This window comes from Cherax quadricarinatus, chromosome 93 (assembly GCF_038502225.1).
Source record: "Cherax quadricarinatus isolate ZL_2023a chromosome 93, ASM3850222v1, whole genome shotgun sequence".
NCBI lineage: Eukaryota > Metazoa > Arthropoda > Malacostraca > Decapoda > Parastacidae > Cherax > Cherax quadricarinatus.
This window is the reverse complement of record NC_091384.1, coordinates 7593934-7609393: the sequence shown is the minus strand read 5'-3', so window position 1 is coordinate 7609393 and position 15460 is coordinate 7593934. Positions and strand designations below refer to the sequence as shown.

Below are 15460 nucleotides of genomic sequence, written 5' to 3'. Positions count from 1 at the left end.
TAATAAAGGTATTATTACCCACAGTGTTAGGTAAAAGGTCACATGTGTAACTAATGTCATATTTTATTGTAGCAATGTTTCACTCTACAGGAACAAAGCTCCTGCAAAACACTGCAACAATAAAACACGACAGTAGCTGCACATGTGTCCTTCTACAGTAACACTTGATGACAACACTGCAATGCAAGCAGCAACACTATCACTCAGTTACAACACTAAATAACTGTTCAGTGTAAACATTGTTCAGTATAAACATTGACTCAAGAATAAATTAATCTTAATATTTCACTAGTTTTCCTCAGCTCACAAAACAGCTACTATGTAATATACACTTTAAGAAAAATAAATAAATAAATGTAACATAGTGAAGAACAAGGTGATGATAGTAACAAAAACTGTAGGTAATGATAAACTGAATATTATAGGGAAGGAAGGAAGGGAAGAGATGGAGGGAGGAAGGGAAGTAAAGAAGTGCAGAATAAGTGGATGTATTTCAATATTATATTAGGAAGTGGACATGTCAGTAGACAGATGTATGAAAGACTAGCTGAACCATAAAACAGATGAGGGGAAAAAGACGCCTGGTTTATTGAGGTGTCTGCGGAAAAAAAAGCTCATCTATGGTGGTAAAAACTAGGACTATACCAGGATATAATTGAGAAGACAGAGGATAGGTTGTGGAGGTGGTATGGACATGCAGAGGGTGGACAGTGATAGGTTGATGAAGGGGATGTATAACTCTTCGAGTGGAAGCTGAGAGAAAAAGAGGAGTCATCCCAGGAATGGTTAGAGGGAGGAGGTACAAGAGGCTTGCAGTTTAGTGGCCTGAGCATCCGGCAGGCTTCTATGAGTGTATTAGAGGGGAGTGAATGGAAACATGTGTTTTGTAATGAACATACTGTTGGAGTGTGAGCAGTGTAACTTGTATGAGGGGATTTAAGGAAACTAATTAGCCAGACTTAGAGTCCTGGAGGTGAGAAGAGCAGTGATGCACTCTGAAAGAGGGGTGAGGATGCTGCAGTGAGGGGTAATCTGATTATGATGTAGCACATATCTGAAAAAACAATGAATGAATGAAGGTGAATATGCTTTCTTCTATGGGTCACCCTGCTGCCTGGGTGGAAGATGACCACTGAGTTTAAAAAATATTTATACTTAAAATAATTGTATTTTTTCCCTATAGAATATACAACTGCTCCCGGTTATACTTTTGGAAAAAAGTTGTATACTGGAATGATGATACAAGCCCCAGAACTCCATACACAATGTGTTGTATAAAGGGATGATAATACAAGCCCTAGAACTCCATACACAATGTGTTGTAAACAGGGGTGATGATACAACCTTCAGTACTCCATACACAATGTGTTGGTGGCCTGGTTGATCAGAATAACCAGGTCTGGGACCAGCTTACAGGAACAATGACCCAGAAACCATAAAGAGCAGACAACAGCTGGGTAGCTTTATGTTATACTGCAATTCTTCTCCCAAGCAATGTCGAATTTAATCTTGAGCATCAGAACTGAGGATGATGGACTTCCAGTTTGGTATAACTGACAGTTTGTCAACCTCCAGGTGTGTGCTGCACATAGGACAGTCCTCACCATCTTCCACAATCCTGAAAACAAGAAAAAGTTACGTTATAATAAATATTATACACGTATATGATAATGATTAAAGCGTCACCTACCAATACCGTGACTGGAACAATACACAAATAACCAGCGCACAGGAAAACTTATGATGATGTTTTGGTTCAACATGGACCATTTACAAGTCACACTAACACACGAAGGTAAGAGAGGGATGGACGAAGGCGTGATGGAAGAGGGATGGAAGAGGGAGGGAGGGAGGGAAGAGGGAGGGAAGAGGGAAGAGGGAGGGAAGAGGGAGGGAGGGAGGGAGGGAGGGAGGGAGGGAGGGAGGGAAGGGAAGGGAAGGGAAGGGAAGGGAAGGGAAGGGAAGGGAAGGGAGGGGTGTCTTGATGTTAAAGATTAAAGATTCTTTATTTCAGCATGATACAATGCTTGTACAGAGATGGTTGACAATTTAGGTGTACATGCAGAAACCCCCTTAATATGCAGAGCATTTCCAACAAACTTAAGGCTAATAAGGCAATAATTAATTGATTGCTTATATATACAATCTCTAAGTGGTTGTAACAATAAATTTAGGAATAACAATGAACATTTTTATCAAGTTTGGTTGTTATAAGGATTACAGGAAGTCTTATGATTACAGATAATGAGCATTCTAGCATTTTACATATTTTGTACACTTTCTTTCTTTCTTTCAACACACTGGCCGTATCCCACCGAGGCGGGGTGGCCCAAAAGGAAAAATGAAAGCTTCTCCTTTTATATTTAGTAATATATACAGGAGAAGAGGTTACTAGCCCCTTGCTCCCGGCATTTTAGTCGCCTCTTACAACACGCATGGCTTACGGAGGAAGAATTCTGTTCCACTTCCCCATGGAGATAAGAGGAAATAAACAAGAATGAGAACTAGAAAGAAAATAGAAGACCCAGAGGGGTGTGTACAGTGGAACCTCAAAAATCGAATGTACAGTGGAACCTCAAAAATCGAATGTATCACATATCGAACGTTTCGAAAATAAGACCATTTTTTCGGACAAACTGTGTCCCTATTATTGAATGCGCCCCTATTTTCGGACCGCCGGGTACGGGACCTGTCCGCTGGCCTGTTCTGTCCGCGTCCCCGCGCAGGCACCGTGAGTAATCTAGCTTTGTTCATGCTTGAGTGAACACTAACCTGCTATCTCATTCACACATTTTACGATTATTTAATTGTTTAGTGCTTGTGGGGCTGTGGAATAAGCTGCCATGGGCCCAAAGAAACTTGCTAGTGGTACCCCTGTGGTAAAGAAAGTGAGAAACACCATAGATGTGAAGAAGGAAATAATACAGAAGTATGAGATTGGAGTGAGACTTGTTGAGCTTGCCAGGATGCACAGAGGACTGTGGACAGTTATTTTGTGAGACAGAAACAGACGACTGTGGAGAGTTATTTTGTGAGACACAAACAGACGACTGTGGAGTTATTTTGCGAGACAAACAGATGATTGTGGACAGTTATTTTGTGAGACACAAACAGACGACTGTGGACAGTTATTTTGTGAGACACAAACAGACGACTGTGGAGAGTTATTTTGTGAGACAGAAACAGACGACTGTGGAGTTATTTTGCGAGACAAACAGATGATTGTGGACAGTTATTTTGTAAGACAGAAACAGACGACTGTGGAGTTATTTTGCGAGACAAACAGATGATTGTGGACAGTTATTTTGTGAGACAGAAACAGACGACTGTGGAGTTATTTTGCGAGACAAACAGATGATTGTGGACAGTTATTTTGTGAGACAGAAACAGACGACTGTGGATAGTTATTTTGTGAGACAGAAACAGAGGACTGTAGACAGTTATTTTGTGAGACTGGGGTCCAATGACTCTCAAGCTGGTCCTAGTGGCCTTAAAATGCAGAGAAGGGAAGCAACCCCAGAGAGGGCTTTGATACCAGAAGTCCTCATGGAGGGGGATTCTCCTTCCAAACACTAACCCCAACTCCCTCTCTCCTCCTCCCTATCTTCCAGATGCCATCACCAATCTTCAATAAAGGTAAGTAAAAATGTTATTTTATATTACTATACATAATTAAAGACTATAGCATTTGTTGTGTGTATGTAAAACTGTAATTAATCTCTATAAAATGTATTTTTTGTGAATATTTTTGGGTTTCTGGAACGAATTAATTGTATTTCCATTATTTCTTATGGGAAATATTGCTTCGAATTTCAGACTTTTCGAATTTAGAACTAGCTCCTGGAACGGATTAAGTTCGAAATCTGAGGTTCCACTGTATATATATGCTTGTACATGTATGTGTAGTGTGACCTAAGTGTAAGTACAAGTAGCAAGACATACCTGAAATCTTGCATGTTCATGAGATGGAAAAATGGACACCAGCAATCCTCCCATCATGTAAAACAATTACAGGATTTCGTTTTACACTCACTTGGCAGGACGGTAGTACCTCCCTGAGCGGTTGCTGTCTACCAACCTACTACCTATACAGTGGACCCCCGCTTAACAATCACCTCCCAATGCGACCAATTATGTAAGTGTATTTATGTAAGTGCGTTTGTACGTGTATGTTTGGGGGTCTGAAATGGACTAATCTACTTCACAATATTCCTTATGGGAACAAATTCGGTCAGTAATGGCACCTGAACATACTTCTGGAATGAAAAAGTATCGTTAACTGGGGGTTCACTGAATTTTGTACTTTTTTTTTTCTTAACAAGTTGGCCATCTCCCACCGAGGCAGGGTGACTCAAAAAGAAAGAAAATCCCCAAAAAGAAAATACTTTCATCATCATTCAACTCTTTCACCTCACTCACACGTAATCAGTTTTTGCAGAGGTCCTCAGAACACAACAGTTTAGAAGCACATACGTATAAAGATACACAACAAATCCCTCCAAACTGCTAATATCCCAAAACCCCTCCTTTAGAGTGCAGGCATTGTACTTCCCATTTCCAGGACTCAAGTCCGGCTATATAAAAATAACTGGTTTCCCTGAATCCCTTCACTAAATATTACCCTGCTCACACTCCAACAGATTGTCAGGTCCCAAATACCATTCGTCTCCATTCACTCCTATCTAACACGCTCACGCACACCTGCTGGAAGTCCAAGCCCCTCGCCCACAAAACCTCCCTTACCCCTTCCTTCCAACCTTTTCGAGGACGACCCCTACCCCACTTTCCTTCCCCTACAGATTTAAATGCTCTCCATGTCATTCTACTTTGATCCATTCTCTCTAAATGACCAAACCACCTCAACAAACCCTCTTCAGCCCTCTGACTAATACTTTTATTAACTCCACACCTTCTCCTAATTTCCACACTCCGAATTTTCTGCATAATATTTAAACCACACATTGCCCTTAGACCGGACATCTCCACTGCCTCCAACCGCCTCCTCGCTGCAACATTCACAACCCAAGCTTCACACCCATTAAATATATTTAATGGTTGTGAGGATTACAGATAATGAAAATAAGAATACATTGTTTTCCTTATGTTTGTGGCAATGAGAATACAAAAATACAGTTTTATTATATTTAGTTGTTGTTGGGATGTGTAAGTGAAAGAAGGTAGTTTTGAAGATGCTAGCAGAGACAGTGGCTCTGGAGATTTCTGGCAGGAAGTTCCAGATTTTGGGTCCTTTTTTGCACACTGAGTTTTTACAAAGGTTACGCTGGACACAGAGCATGTCAGAGATTTTTGTGCCTGGTATTATGTCTAGGGGTCCTACTGTAACTATCAAGGAAGTGCTTCAGGCCAGGATTAATATTAAAATTTATTGTTTTGCATATAGGATGCACAGTAACAAGTAGATTTAGATCTTTGAAGAGTGTGTGGGTGTGGGGGGGGGAGGTGTTGTTGTCTAGCAGGGGATTGTGTGATCATTCGCACTGCAGGTTGCTGCTGAGGTTATTATTGGCTTGAGGTGATTTGCTGTTGTGGATCCCCAGGCACAAATAGCATAGGTGAGGTAGGGGCAGATCAGTGAACAGTATGATATAAGCAGTGCTGTTTGTGGCATAATAACATATCTTGGAGAGGATGTCAACTGTTCTGGATACTTTTTTGTAATATGTTGGATATAGGTGCTGAATTTCAAGTTGCTATCAAGGTGTAGAAACAGACATTTTCCCTCATTATGTTTAGCAATAAGACTATTGTTGTACAAGAGTACACACCATGCTACATGGTGGTCAGCATGTACAAGAGTACACACCATGCTACATGGTGGTCAGCTTGTACAAGAGTAAACACCATGATACATGGTGGTCAGCATGTACAAGAGTACACAACATGCTACATGGTGGTCAGCTTGTACAAGAGTACACACCATGCTACATGGTGGTCAGTTTGTACAAAAGTACACACCATGCTACATGGTGGTCAGTTTGTAAGAATACACACCATGCTACATGGTGGTCAGTTTGTACAAGAGTACACACCATGCTACATGGTGGTCAGTTTGTACAAGAGTACACACCATGCTACATGGTGGTCAGTTTGTACAAGAGTACACACCATGCTACATGGTGGTCAGTTTGTACAAGAGTACACACCATGCTACATGGTGGTCAGTTTGTACAAGAGTACACACCATGCTACATGGTGGTCAGTTTGTACAAGAGTACACACCATGCTACATGGTGGTCAGTTTGTACAAGAGTACACACCATGCTACATGGTGGTCAGTTTGTACAAGAGTACACAACATGCTACATGGTGGTCAGTTTGTAAGAGTACACACCATGCTACATGGTGGTCAGTTTGTAAGAGTACACACCATGCTACATGGTGGTCAGCTTGTACAAGAGTACACACCTTGCTACATGGTGGTCAGCTTGTACAAGAGTACACACCATGCTACATGGTGGTCAGCTTGTACAAGAGTACACACCATGCTACATGGTGGTCAGCTTGTACAAGAGTACACAACATGCTACATGGTGGTCAGCTTGTACAAGAGTACACACCATGCTACATGGTGGTCAGCTTGTGCAAGAGTACACACCATGCTACATAGTGGTCAGCTTGTACACCAGTACACACCATGCTACATAGTGGTCAGCTTGTACAAGAGTACACACAATGCTACATAGTGGTCAGCTTGTACACCAGTACACACCATCCTACATGGTGGTCAGCTTGTACAAGAGTACACACCATGCTACATGGTGGTCAGCTTGTACAAGAGTACACACCATGCTACATGGTGGTCAGCTTGTACAAGAGTACACACCATGCTACATAGTGGTCAGCTTGTACACCAGTACACACCATGCTACATGGTGGTCAGCTTGTACAAGAGTACACACCATGCTACATAGTGGTCAGCTTGTACACCAGTACACACCATGCTACATGGTGGTCAGCTTGTACAAGAGTACACACCATGCTACATGGTGGTCAGCTTGTACAAGAGTACACACCATGCTACATGGTGGTCAGCTTGTACAAGAGTACACACCATGCTACATGGTGGTCAGCTTGTACACCAGTACACACCATGCTACATGGTGGTCAGCTTGTACACCAGTACACACCATGCTACATGGTGATCAGCTTGTACACCAGTACACACCATGCTACATAGTGGTCAGCTTGTACACCAGTACACACCATGCTACATAGTGGTCAGCTTGTACACCAGTACACACCATGCTACATAGTGGTCAGCTTGTACACCAGTACACACCATGCTACATAGTGGTCAGCTTGTACACCAGTACACACCATGCTACATGGTGGTCAGCTTGTACACCAGTACACACCATGCTACATAGTGGTCAGCTTGTACACCAGTACACACCATGCTACATGGTGGTCAGCTTGTACACCAGTACACACCATGCTACATAGTGGTCAGCTTGTACACCAGTACACACCATGCTACATGGTGGTCAGCTTGTACACCAGTACACACCATGCTACATAGTGGTCAGCTTGTACACCAGTACACACCATGCTACATGGTGGTCAGCTTGTACACCAGTACACACCATGCTACATAGTGGTCAGCTTGTACACCAGTACACACCATGCTACATGGTGGTCAGCTTGTACACCAGTACACACCATGCTACATAGTGGTCAGCTTGTACACCAGTACACACCATGCTACATGGTGGTCAGCTTGTACACCAGTACACACCATGCTACATAGTGGTCAGCTTGTACACCAGTACACACCATGCTACATGGTGGTCAGCATGTACACCAGTACACACCATGCTACATAGTGGTCAGCTTGTACACCAGTACACACCATGCTACATGGTGGTCAGCTTGTACACCAGTACACACCATGCTACATAGTGGTCAGCTTGTACACCAGTACACACCATGCTACATGGTGGTCAGCATGTACACCAGTACACACCATGCTACATAGTGGTCAGCTTGTACACCAGTACACACCATGCTACATGGTGGTCAGCTTGTACACCAGTACACACCATGCTACATAGTGGTCAGCTTGTACACCAGAACACACCATGCTACATAGTGGTCAGCTTGTACACCAGAACACACCATGCTACATAGTGGTCAGCTTGTACACCAGAACACACCATGCTACATAGTGGTCAGCTTGTACACCAGAACACACCATGCTACATAGTGGTCAGCTTGTACACCAGAACACACCATGCTACATAGTGGTCAGCTTGTACACCAGTACACACCATGCTACATAGTGGTCAGCTTGTACACCAGAACACACCATGCTACATAGTGGTCAGCTTGTACACCAGAACACACCATGCTACATGGTGGTCAGCTTGTACACCAGTACACACCATGCTACATAGTGGTCAGCTTGTACACCAGTACACACCATGCTACATAGTGGTCAGCTTGTACACCAGTACACACCATGCTACATGGTGGTCAGCTTGTACACCAGAACACACCATGCTACATGGTGGTCAGCTTGTACACCAGAACACACCATGCTACATGGTGGTCAGCTTGTACACCAGTACACACCATGCTACATGGTGGTCAGCTTGTACACCAGAACACACCATGCTACATAGTGGTCAGCTTGTACACCAGTACACACCATGCTACATGGTGGTCAGCTTGTACACCAGTACACACCATGCTACATAGTGGTCAGCTTGTACACCAGTACACACCATGCTACATAGTGGTCAGCTTGTACACCAGTACACACCATGCTACATAGTGGTCAGCTTGTACACCAGAACACACCATGCTACATAGTGGTCAGCATGTACACCAGTACACACCATGCTACATAGTGGTCAGCTTGTACACCAGTACACACCATGCTACATAGTGGTCAGCTTGTACACCAGTACACACCATGCTACATGGTAGTCAGCATGTACACCAGTACACACCATGCTACATGGTGGTCAGCTTGTACACCAGTACACACCATGCTACATAGTGGTCAGCATGTACACCAGTACACACCATGCTACATAGTGGTCAGCTTGTACACCAGTACACACCATGCTACATAGTGGTCAGCTTGTACACCAGAACACACCATGCTACATGGTGGTCAGCTTGTACACCAGAACACACCATGCTACATGGTGGTCAGCTTGTACACCAGTACACACCATGCTACATGGTGGTCAGCTTGTACACCAGTACACACCATGCTACATGGGTACTGGTCAACATGTTAATACCAATTCTTACAGCAATACTTACGTCACTTACTCTAATACAACATTTAACTATAATGAAATTTTAGAAATGCTCGTTTTTTAAGCAAGTCATCCACCTATACTAAGGTGGCCCAAAGAAAAAGCATTAACAGGTCTGGTAGGCCTGTTAATGCATTGCAATTCAAACAGCCTAGTAAGCAACACTCTGGCCTCCTTGCACCTGTTGTCTTGTTCACCTAGCAAGCTAGTAGGTACCAGGGTGTTAGTCGACTGGTGTGGGTGGAATCCTGGGGGACAAGATTGAGGACCACAATGGAAAGAAGACAGACAGTCCCTCGATGATGCACTGACTTTCTTGGGTTATCCTGGATGGATAACCCTCTGGGGTTAAAAATCCAAACCAAATCTTACCTCGACAATCATTCATTCAACAGCTATCTTGTCTGACATACACAAGCATTGCAATTCAAATAGAAGAAATGGTTCAAAGCATGATATACAATACGGTAGAAGCACTTACTTTATTAATTCATTTCTGATGGCTGGGAACTTGCATGAAGGACACACAGTAACATCATCAGGTAAAATATGCCGACCCTGTTGAAGAAGAAGTGGTTGTTGTACCTTAGCAGTTCTGGGATCATTTCCTCCTTTGGCAGCATATAATGCAAATGAAATATAACAGGAATATGAACTAGTAAGAAATACACAGGAAATATGTACAGACCTAGGTAGTAGGAACCAGCAAGGGAGGTACAACTGTCCTGTGGTAGTAGGTAAGTAGACAGCAACCACCCAGGGAGGTACAACTGTCCTGTGGTAGTAGGTTAGTAGACAGCAACCACCCAGGGAGCTACTACTGTCCTGTGGTAGTAGGTTAGTAGACAGCAACCACCCAGGGAGGTACTACCATCCTGTGATGGTAGGTTGGTAGACAACAACCACCCAGGGAGGTACTACCATCCTGTGATGGTAGGTTGGTAGACAACAACCACCCAGGGAGGTACTACCATCCTGTGATGGTAGGTTGGTAGACAGCAACCACCCAGGGAGGTACTATCATCCTGTGGTAGTAGGTTAGTAAACAGCAAACACCCAGGGAGGTACTGTCCTGTGGTAGTAGGTTGGCAGACATCAACCACCCAGGGAGGTACTATCGTTCTGGCAAGTGAGTGTGAAATGGAAGCCTGTAATTGTTTTACATGATGGTAGGATTGCTAGTGTCTTTTTCTGTCTCATAAACATGCAAGATAACAGGTATATCTTGCTACTTCTACTTACACTTAGGTCACACTACACATGCATGTACAAGCATTTATATATTTGCACACCCATCTGGGCTTTCTTCTATTTTCTTAATACCTTCACGGCTGCGAGGGAAAAGTTCAACAGATAGGAGTATCGAGCAAGTACATATATGGTAACAATAGTTTGATTGCCGGCTACTTGTTAAGGTAGGGGAAGTCTAGCTCCCGCTATCCCCCCTTTTTCCCCCACCCTGAAAGTGATAGTTTGATTGCCGGCTGCTTGTTAAGGTAGGGTAAGTCTAGCTCTCGCTATCCCCCCCTTCCTTCCCCCCCAAAAGGTGACGTGTGGGGCTCCGGTCAAACAGTAATCACTCGACTCACAGCTCTCAGCACTACTCTTGGAATGACAGATTGAGTCACCTGCCAATCAATGAGAAGAATTGATGGAGACGGACTAAAGTCCTGAGACGTCCCATGTTGGATCTATCTACCTGTTATGTATAGACGCAGGACATAACCCCTCATCATAGCAGTGGTAACGAACCTGCTTTCCTGTCATCTGGACAAATTATTCACGGCTATACTGTGAAGAACGAGCCGGTGGGTTGTCACCAACACCTGCGACCCCCCCCACATCATCAGCAACGGCTACGATTTCAACAACACGCAGTGTCACCAACACCAGACACCCCAGTATCACTATATATATTAGCGTTGAGTTCAAATGTTATTTTTTTCATTTCAATTTTCATTTTTCTTTCAAATAGGATATACCTTTCATGTTTCCTTGTTTTATGTTTGCTTTAATAAATAATAAAGTGTTTATCTTTGTGAATTATTATTTCTTTTTCTATTCATTAATTTTCCTGAGGAGGAGCCAGCCTTGGTAATACTGTCTGAAGTTGTTACAGGGCTGAGTAAGCCTTCACAATGGCACACATAACTGCAATACAACACCTCAATTACTGGGAACACTTGAAGTTCCTCAACCTGTACTCCCTAGAATGCAGGCAGGAGAGATACATGATTATATACACTTGTAAAATCCTAGAGGGATTAGTACCAAACTTGCATGCGAAAATCCCTCCCTATGAAAGCAAGAGATTCAGCAGATGATGCAACATCCCTCCATTGAAGAGCAAGGGTGCCACTAGCATGATAAGAGACAACACAATAAGTGTCAGGGGCCCAAGACTATTCAACTGCCTCCCAGCATACATAAGAAGGATTACCAACAGACCCCTGCTGTCTTCAAAAAGGCACTGAACAGGCACCTAAAGTCAGTACCTGACCAGCCAGACTGCAGTTCATACATCAGGCTGCATGCGGCCAACAGTAACAACCTGATTGATCAGGCCCTGATCCACCATGAGGCCTGGTCACAAACTGGGCTGCATGGGCATTGACCCCCAAAACCCTCTTCAAGTATACTCCAGGTAATAGTTCTTGTTCTTGTTTATTTCCTTTTATCTTCATGGGGAAGTGGAACAGAATTCTTCCTCTGTAAGCCATGCGTGTTGTAAGAGGTGACTAAAATGCCGGGAGCAAGGGGCTAATAACCCTTTCTCCTGTATACATTACTAAAGTTAAAAAGAGAAACTTTTGTTTTTCTTGTTGGACCACCCTGCCTTAGTGGGATACTGCCAGTTTGTTGGAAGAATAAGAAGAATGTAGATGAGTAAGACACACAATATTATTTATGAGTAAGACACATGTGCAACAGTTGGGTATCTTCACTGTTGAAATGTTTGGCCTATGCAGTAGGCCTCTTCAATCAAATACTGAGAATGGATTGTAGGCAGTAGCAGTGACAAGGTAAATATAATGTAATTAGTGCATCAACCTTGGAGAAATAGTTGGATCGACCAGTTGACGTGTATTGGACAAGTGACGTGATTTGTCTACTCTTGAACATCATCAAAAATCGAACATTTCAAGGTACAGTACAGTGGAACCTCAAAAATCGAACTTAATCCATTCCAGGAGCTAGTTCTAAATTCGAAAAGTTTGAAATTCGAAGCAATATTTCCCATAAGAAATAATGGAAATACAATTAATCCATTCCAGAAACCCAAAAATATTCACACAAAAAATACATTTTATAGAGATTAATTACAGTTTTACATACAACAAATACTATAGTTTTTAATTATGTATAGTAATACATATAAAATAACATTTTTACTTACCTTTATTGAAGATTGGTGATGGCATCTGGAAGATAGGGAGGAGGAGAGAGGGAGTTGGGGTTAGTGTTTGGAAGGAGAATCCTCCTCCATGAGGACTTCAGGTAAAGCCCTCTCTGGGGTTACTTCCCTTCTCTGTCTTTTAATGCCGCTAGGACCAGCTTGAGAGTCACTGAACCCCTGTCTCACAAAATAACTGTCCACAGTCCTCTGTTTCTGGTGCCTCTTTAACCCTTTGAGGGTTTTGGTCGTACTAGTATGTCTTAAGCGTAGGGGTTTTTGACGTACTAGTACGCATAAATTCTAGCGGCCTCAAATCTCGCAGGAAAAGGCTGATAAGCCTAGATGTGAGAGAATGGATCTGTGTGGTGGGTGTGCGCAGTAGGAAAAAAATCTGGGACCCAGTGGTGCATTGTGGGAATGCCATCATAGTACACAATTTCCACCGTGCCCTGCGGTAAGAAGTTCCTCACTCCTCGGCGAATTGGGACACTTTTGTTCCCCAGTGACAGTTCTAATACAGATGGAAGTGACAGTGAAGATGAGTTTCAAGGTTCTGGTGAGGTTTTGACCGAAACTAATGACCATAATATGGGTAATAGTGAGGAAAACCCAGACAACCCACAGCCTTCCACCTCTGGTGCTGGGCCGTCGTTCAGTTGTACCAGAATCAAAGAGGAAACTCCTATTTTCCAAAATCCCAGACTCAGATGTGAGCATTGGTGATGATAATGATAGTGATTATGAACTACAAGCTCTTCAAACTTGTTCCAAGAATGGAGGAGGAGGAGGAGGAGGCAGAGGAGGAGGAGGCAAGAGGAGGAGGAGGCAAGAGGAGGAGGAGGCAAGAGGAGGAGGAGGCAGAGGAGGAGGAAGAAGAGGAGGAGGAGGAGGAGGAAGAAGAGGAGGAGGAGGAGGAGGAGGAGGAAGAAGAGGAGGAGGAGGAGGAGGAGGAGGAAGAGGAGGAGGAGGAAGAAGAGGAGGAGGAGGAGGAAGAAGAAGAATACGTAATGATAACAATAATACATAATAATAATACATAATAATAATAATACATAATAATACATAATAATAATAACACATAATAATAATAATAGGTAATAATAATAATATGTAATAATAAATGTTCACCCATGACAGTAACAAGATAAGGGGAGATAACATCTGATAAGTGCTGACGTTTGATGAGGGTAAATGAGGGTAGAGCTGATGCCAAAAGATGAGATGAACATCGCCCTCCCTTTGTTTTTGCTGGTATACTAACATTTCTGTCTGTCTATTTGCCTGTCTGTCAAGCTCCCTGTCTATCCATCTAGCTCTCTGTCTCAGAGAGCCATAAGACTGCGTCATCACTTTTACTCACATCTTCAAGCAGAGTATAGCACTTTGTCTGGGTTTCTTGGGTTATCCTAGGTAATTTATACTATGTATACTTGTATTTATGTGTACCTGTGAGACAGAGATAGACAGACAGATAGAATGAGGGAGAAAGATAATTAGATAGAATGGAGGAGGGGAAGCAGCATCCGACCCCATTGTTTTGACAGGCCGGAGGGGGAAAGAGTAATGAGCCAATATGTCACTTTGACAGCTGCCGACTCCTTGTAATTTACACTATGGACGAGGAGGAGGAAGAGTAGGGGGAAGAGGAAGAAGAGGAGGAGGAGGAAGAGTAGGAGGAAGAGGAATAAGAGGAAGAGGAGGAGGAAGAGGAATAGTAGGAGGAAGATTAGGGGGAAGAGGAGGAAGAGGAAGAAGAGGAGGAGGAGGAAGAGGAAGAAGAGGAGGAGGAGGAAGAGGAAGAGGAGGAGGAAGAGGAAGAAGAGGAGGAGGAGGAAGAGTAGGAGGAAGAGGAAGAAGAGGAGGAAGAGGAGGAGGAAGAGGAAGAGGAGGAAGAGGAAGAGTATGAGGAAGAGTAGGGGGAAGAGGAGGAAGAGTAGGGGGAAGAGGAGGAAGAGAAAGAAGAGGAGGAGGAGGGTGGACCACTAGTACACTGGTACTGGTACACTAACATTTCTGTCTGTCTATTTGTCTGTCTGTCAAGCTCCCTGTCTATCTGTCTATCCGTCTAGCTCTCTGTCTCAGAGAGCCACAAGACTGTGTCATCACTTTTACTCACATCTTCAAGCAGAGTATAGCACTTTGTCTGGATTTCTTGGGTTATCCTAGGTAATTTATACTATGTATACTTGTATTTATGTGTACCTGTGAGACAGAGATAGACAGACAGATAGAAAGAGAGAGACAGATTGAAAGAGATAGAATGAGGGAGAAAGATAAAACACCATTGTGTATGACACCATGTTTCAGAGTTCCACAAGCTGCAGAACTAATAGGAATATGTTCAGTGACTGTATATTGGTATATATATTATAGAACAATAATAATAAACAATGTTTTGTATTGTTTGTTTTTGTAAACAAGTTTTGTAAACAATATATTGATAATTATGTTTGTGTGCTTATTGTGTTGTATACAACGAGTGTATATATGTACATTGCACCTTACTTTGGTCTCATAGGCCACATAAGTTATGTGAAAAAATAAAATAGTGAAAAAAACAACAAACCTTCAAATACAAGTAAATCAAAGTTTACCGGGTGAGCGGCAGTCGCCGCTGTTGCCATACGCGGCTCATTTTCTGCAAACTTCATGCATCCATATCTCCGTAAGTATTGATGGTAAATTATTATTATTATTATAATCAAAAAGAAGCGCTAAGCCACAAGGGCTATACAGCGCTGCAGGGTAGGGAAGGAAGCAAGGGAATTGGATG

The 15460-nt window shown here is 43.0% G+C and overlaps 1 protein-coding gene across 2 annotated transcripts in view; it reads right to left on the bottom strand.

Moving 5' to 3' along the window:
- Positions 1-1220: 1220 nt before the first annotated feature.
- Positions 1221-15460, bottom strand: part of Oseg6 (intraflagellar transport protein Oseg6) — a 119943-nt gene continuing 105703 nt past the window's right edge. For both annotated transcript variants that reach the window (XM_070104654.1, XM_070104653.1), the window contains exons 28-29: positions 9772-9848; positions 1221-1618 (exon numbers count right to left, since the gene is read on the bottom strand). In XM_070104654.1, coding sequence (XP_069960755.1) covers positions 1504-1618; positions 9772-9848 — 192 coding nt within the window. In that variant the 3' untranslated portion in view covers positions 1221-1503. The remainder of the gene's footprint in view (positions 1619-9771; positions 9849-15460) is intronic.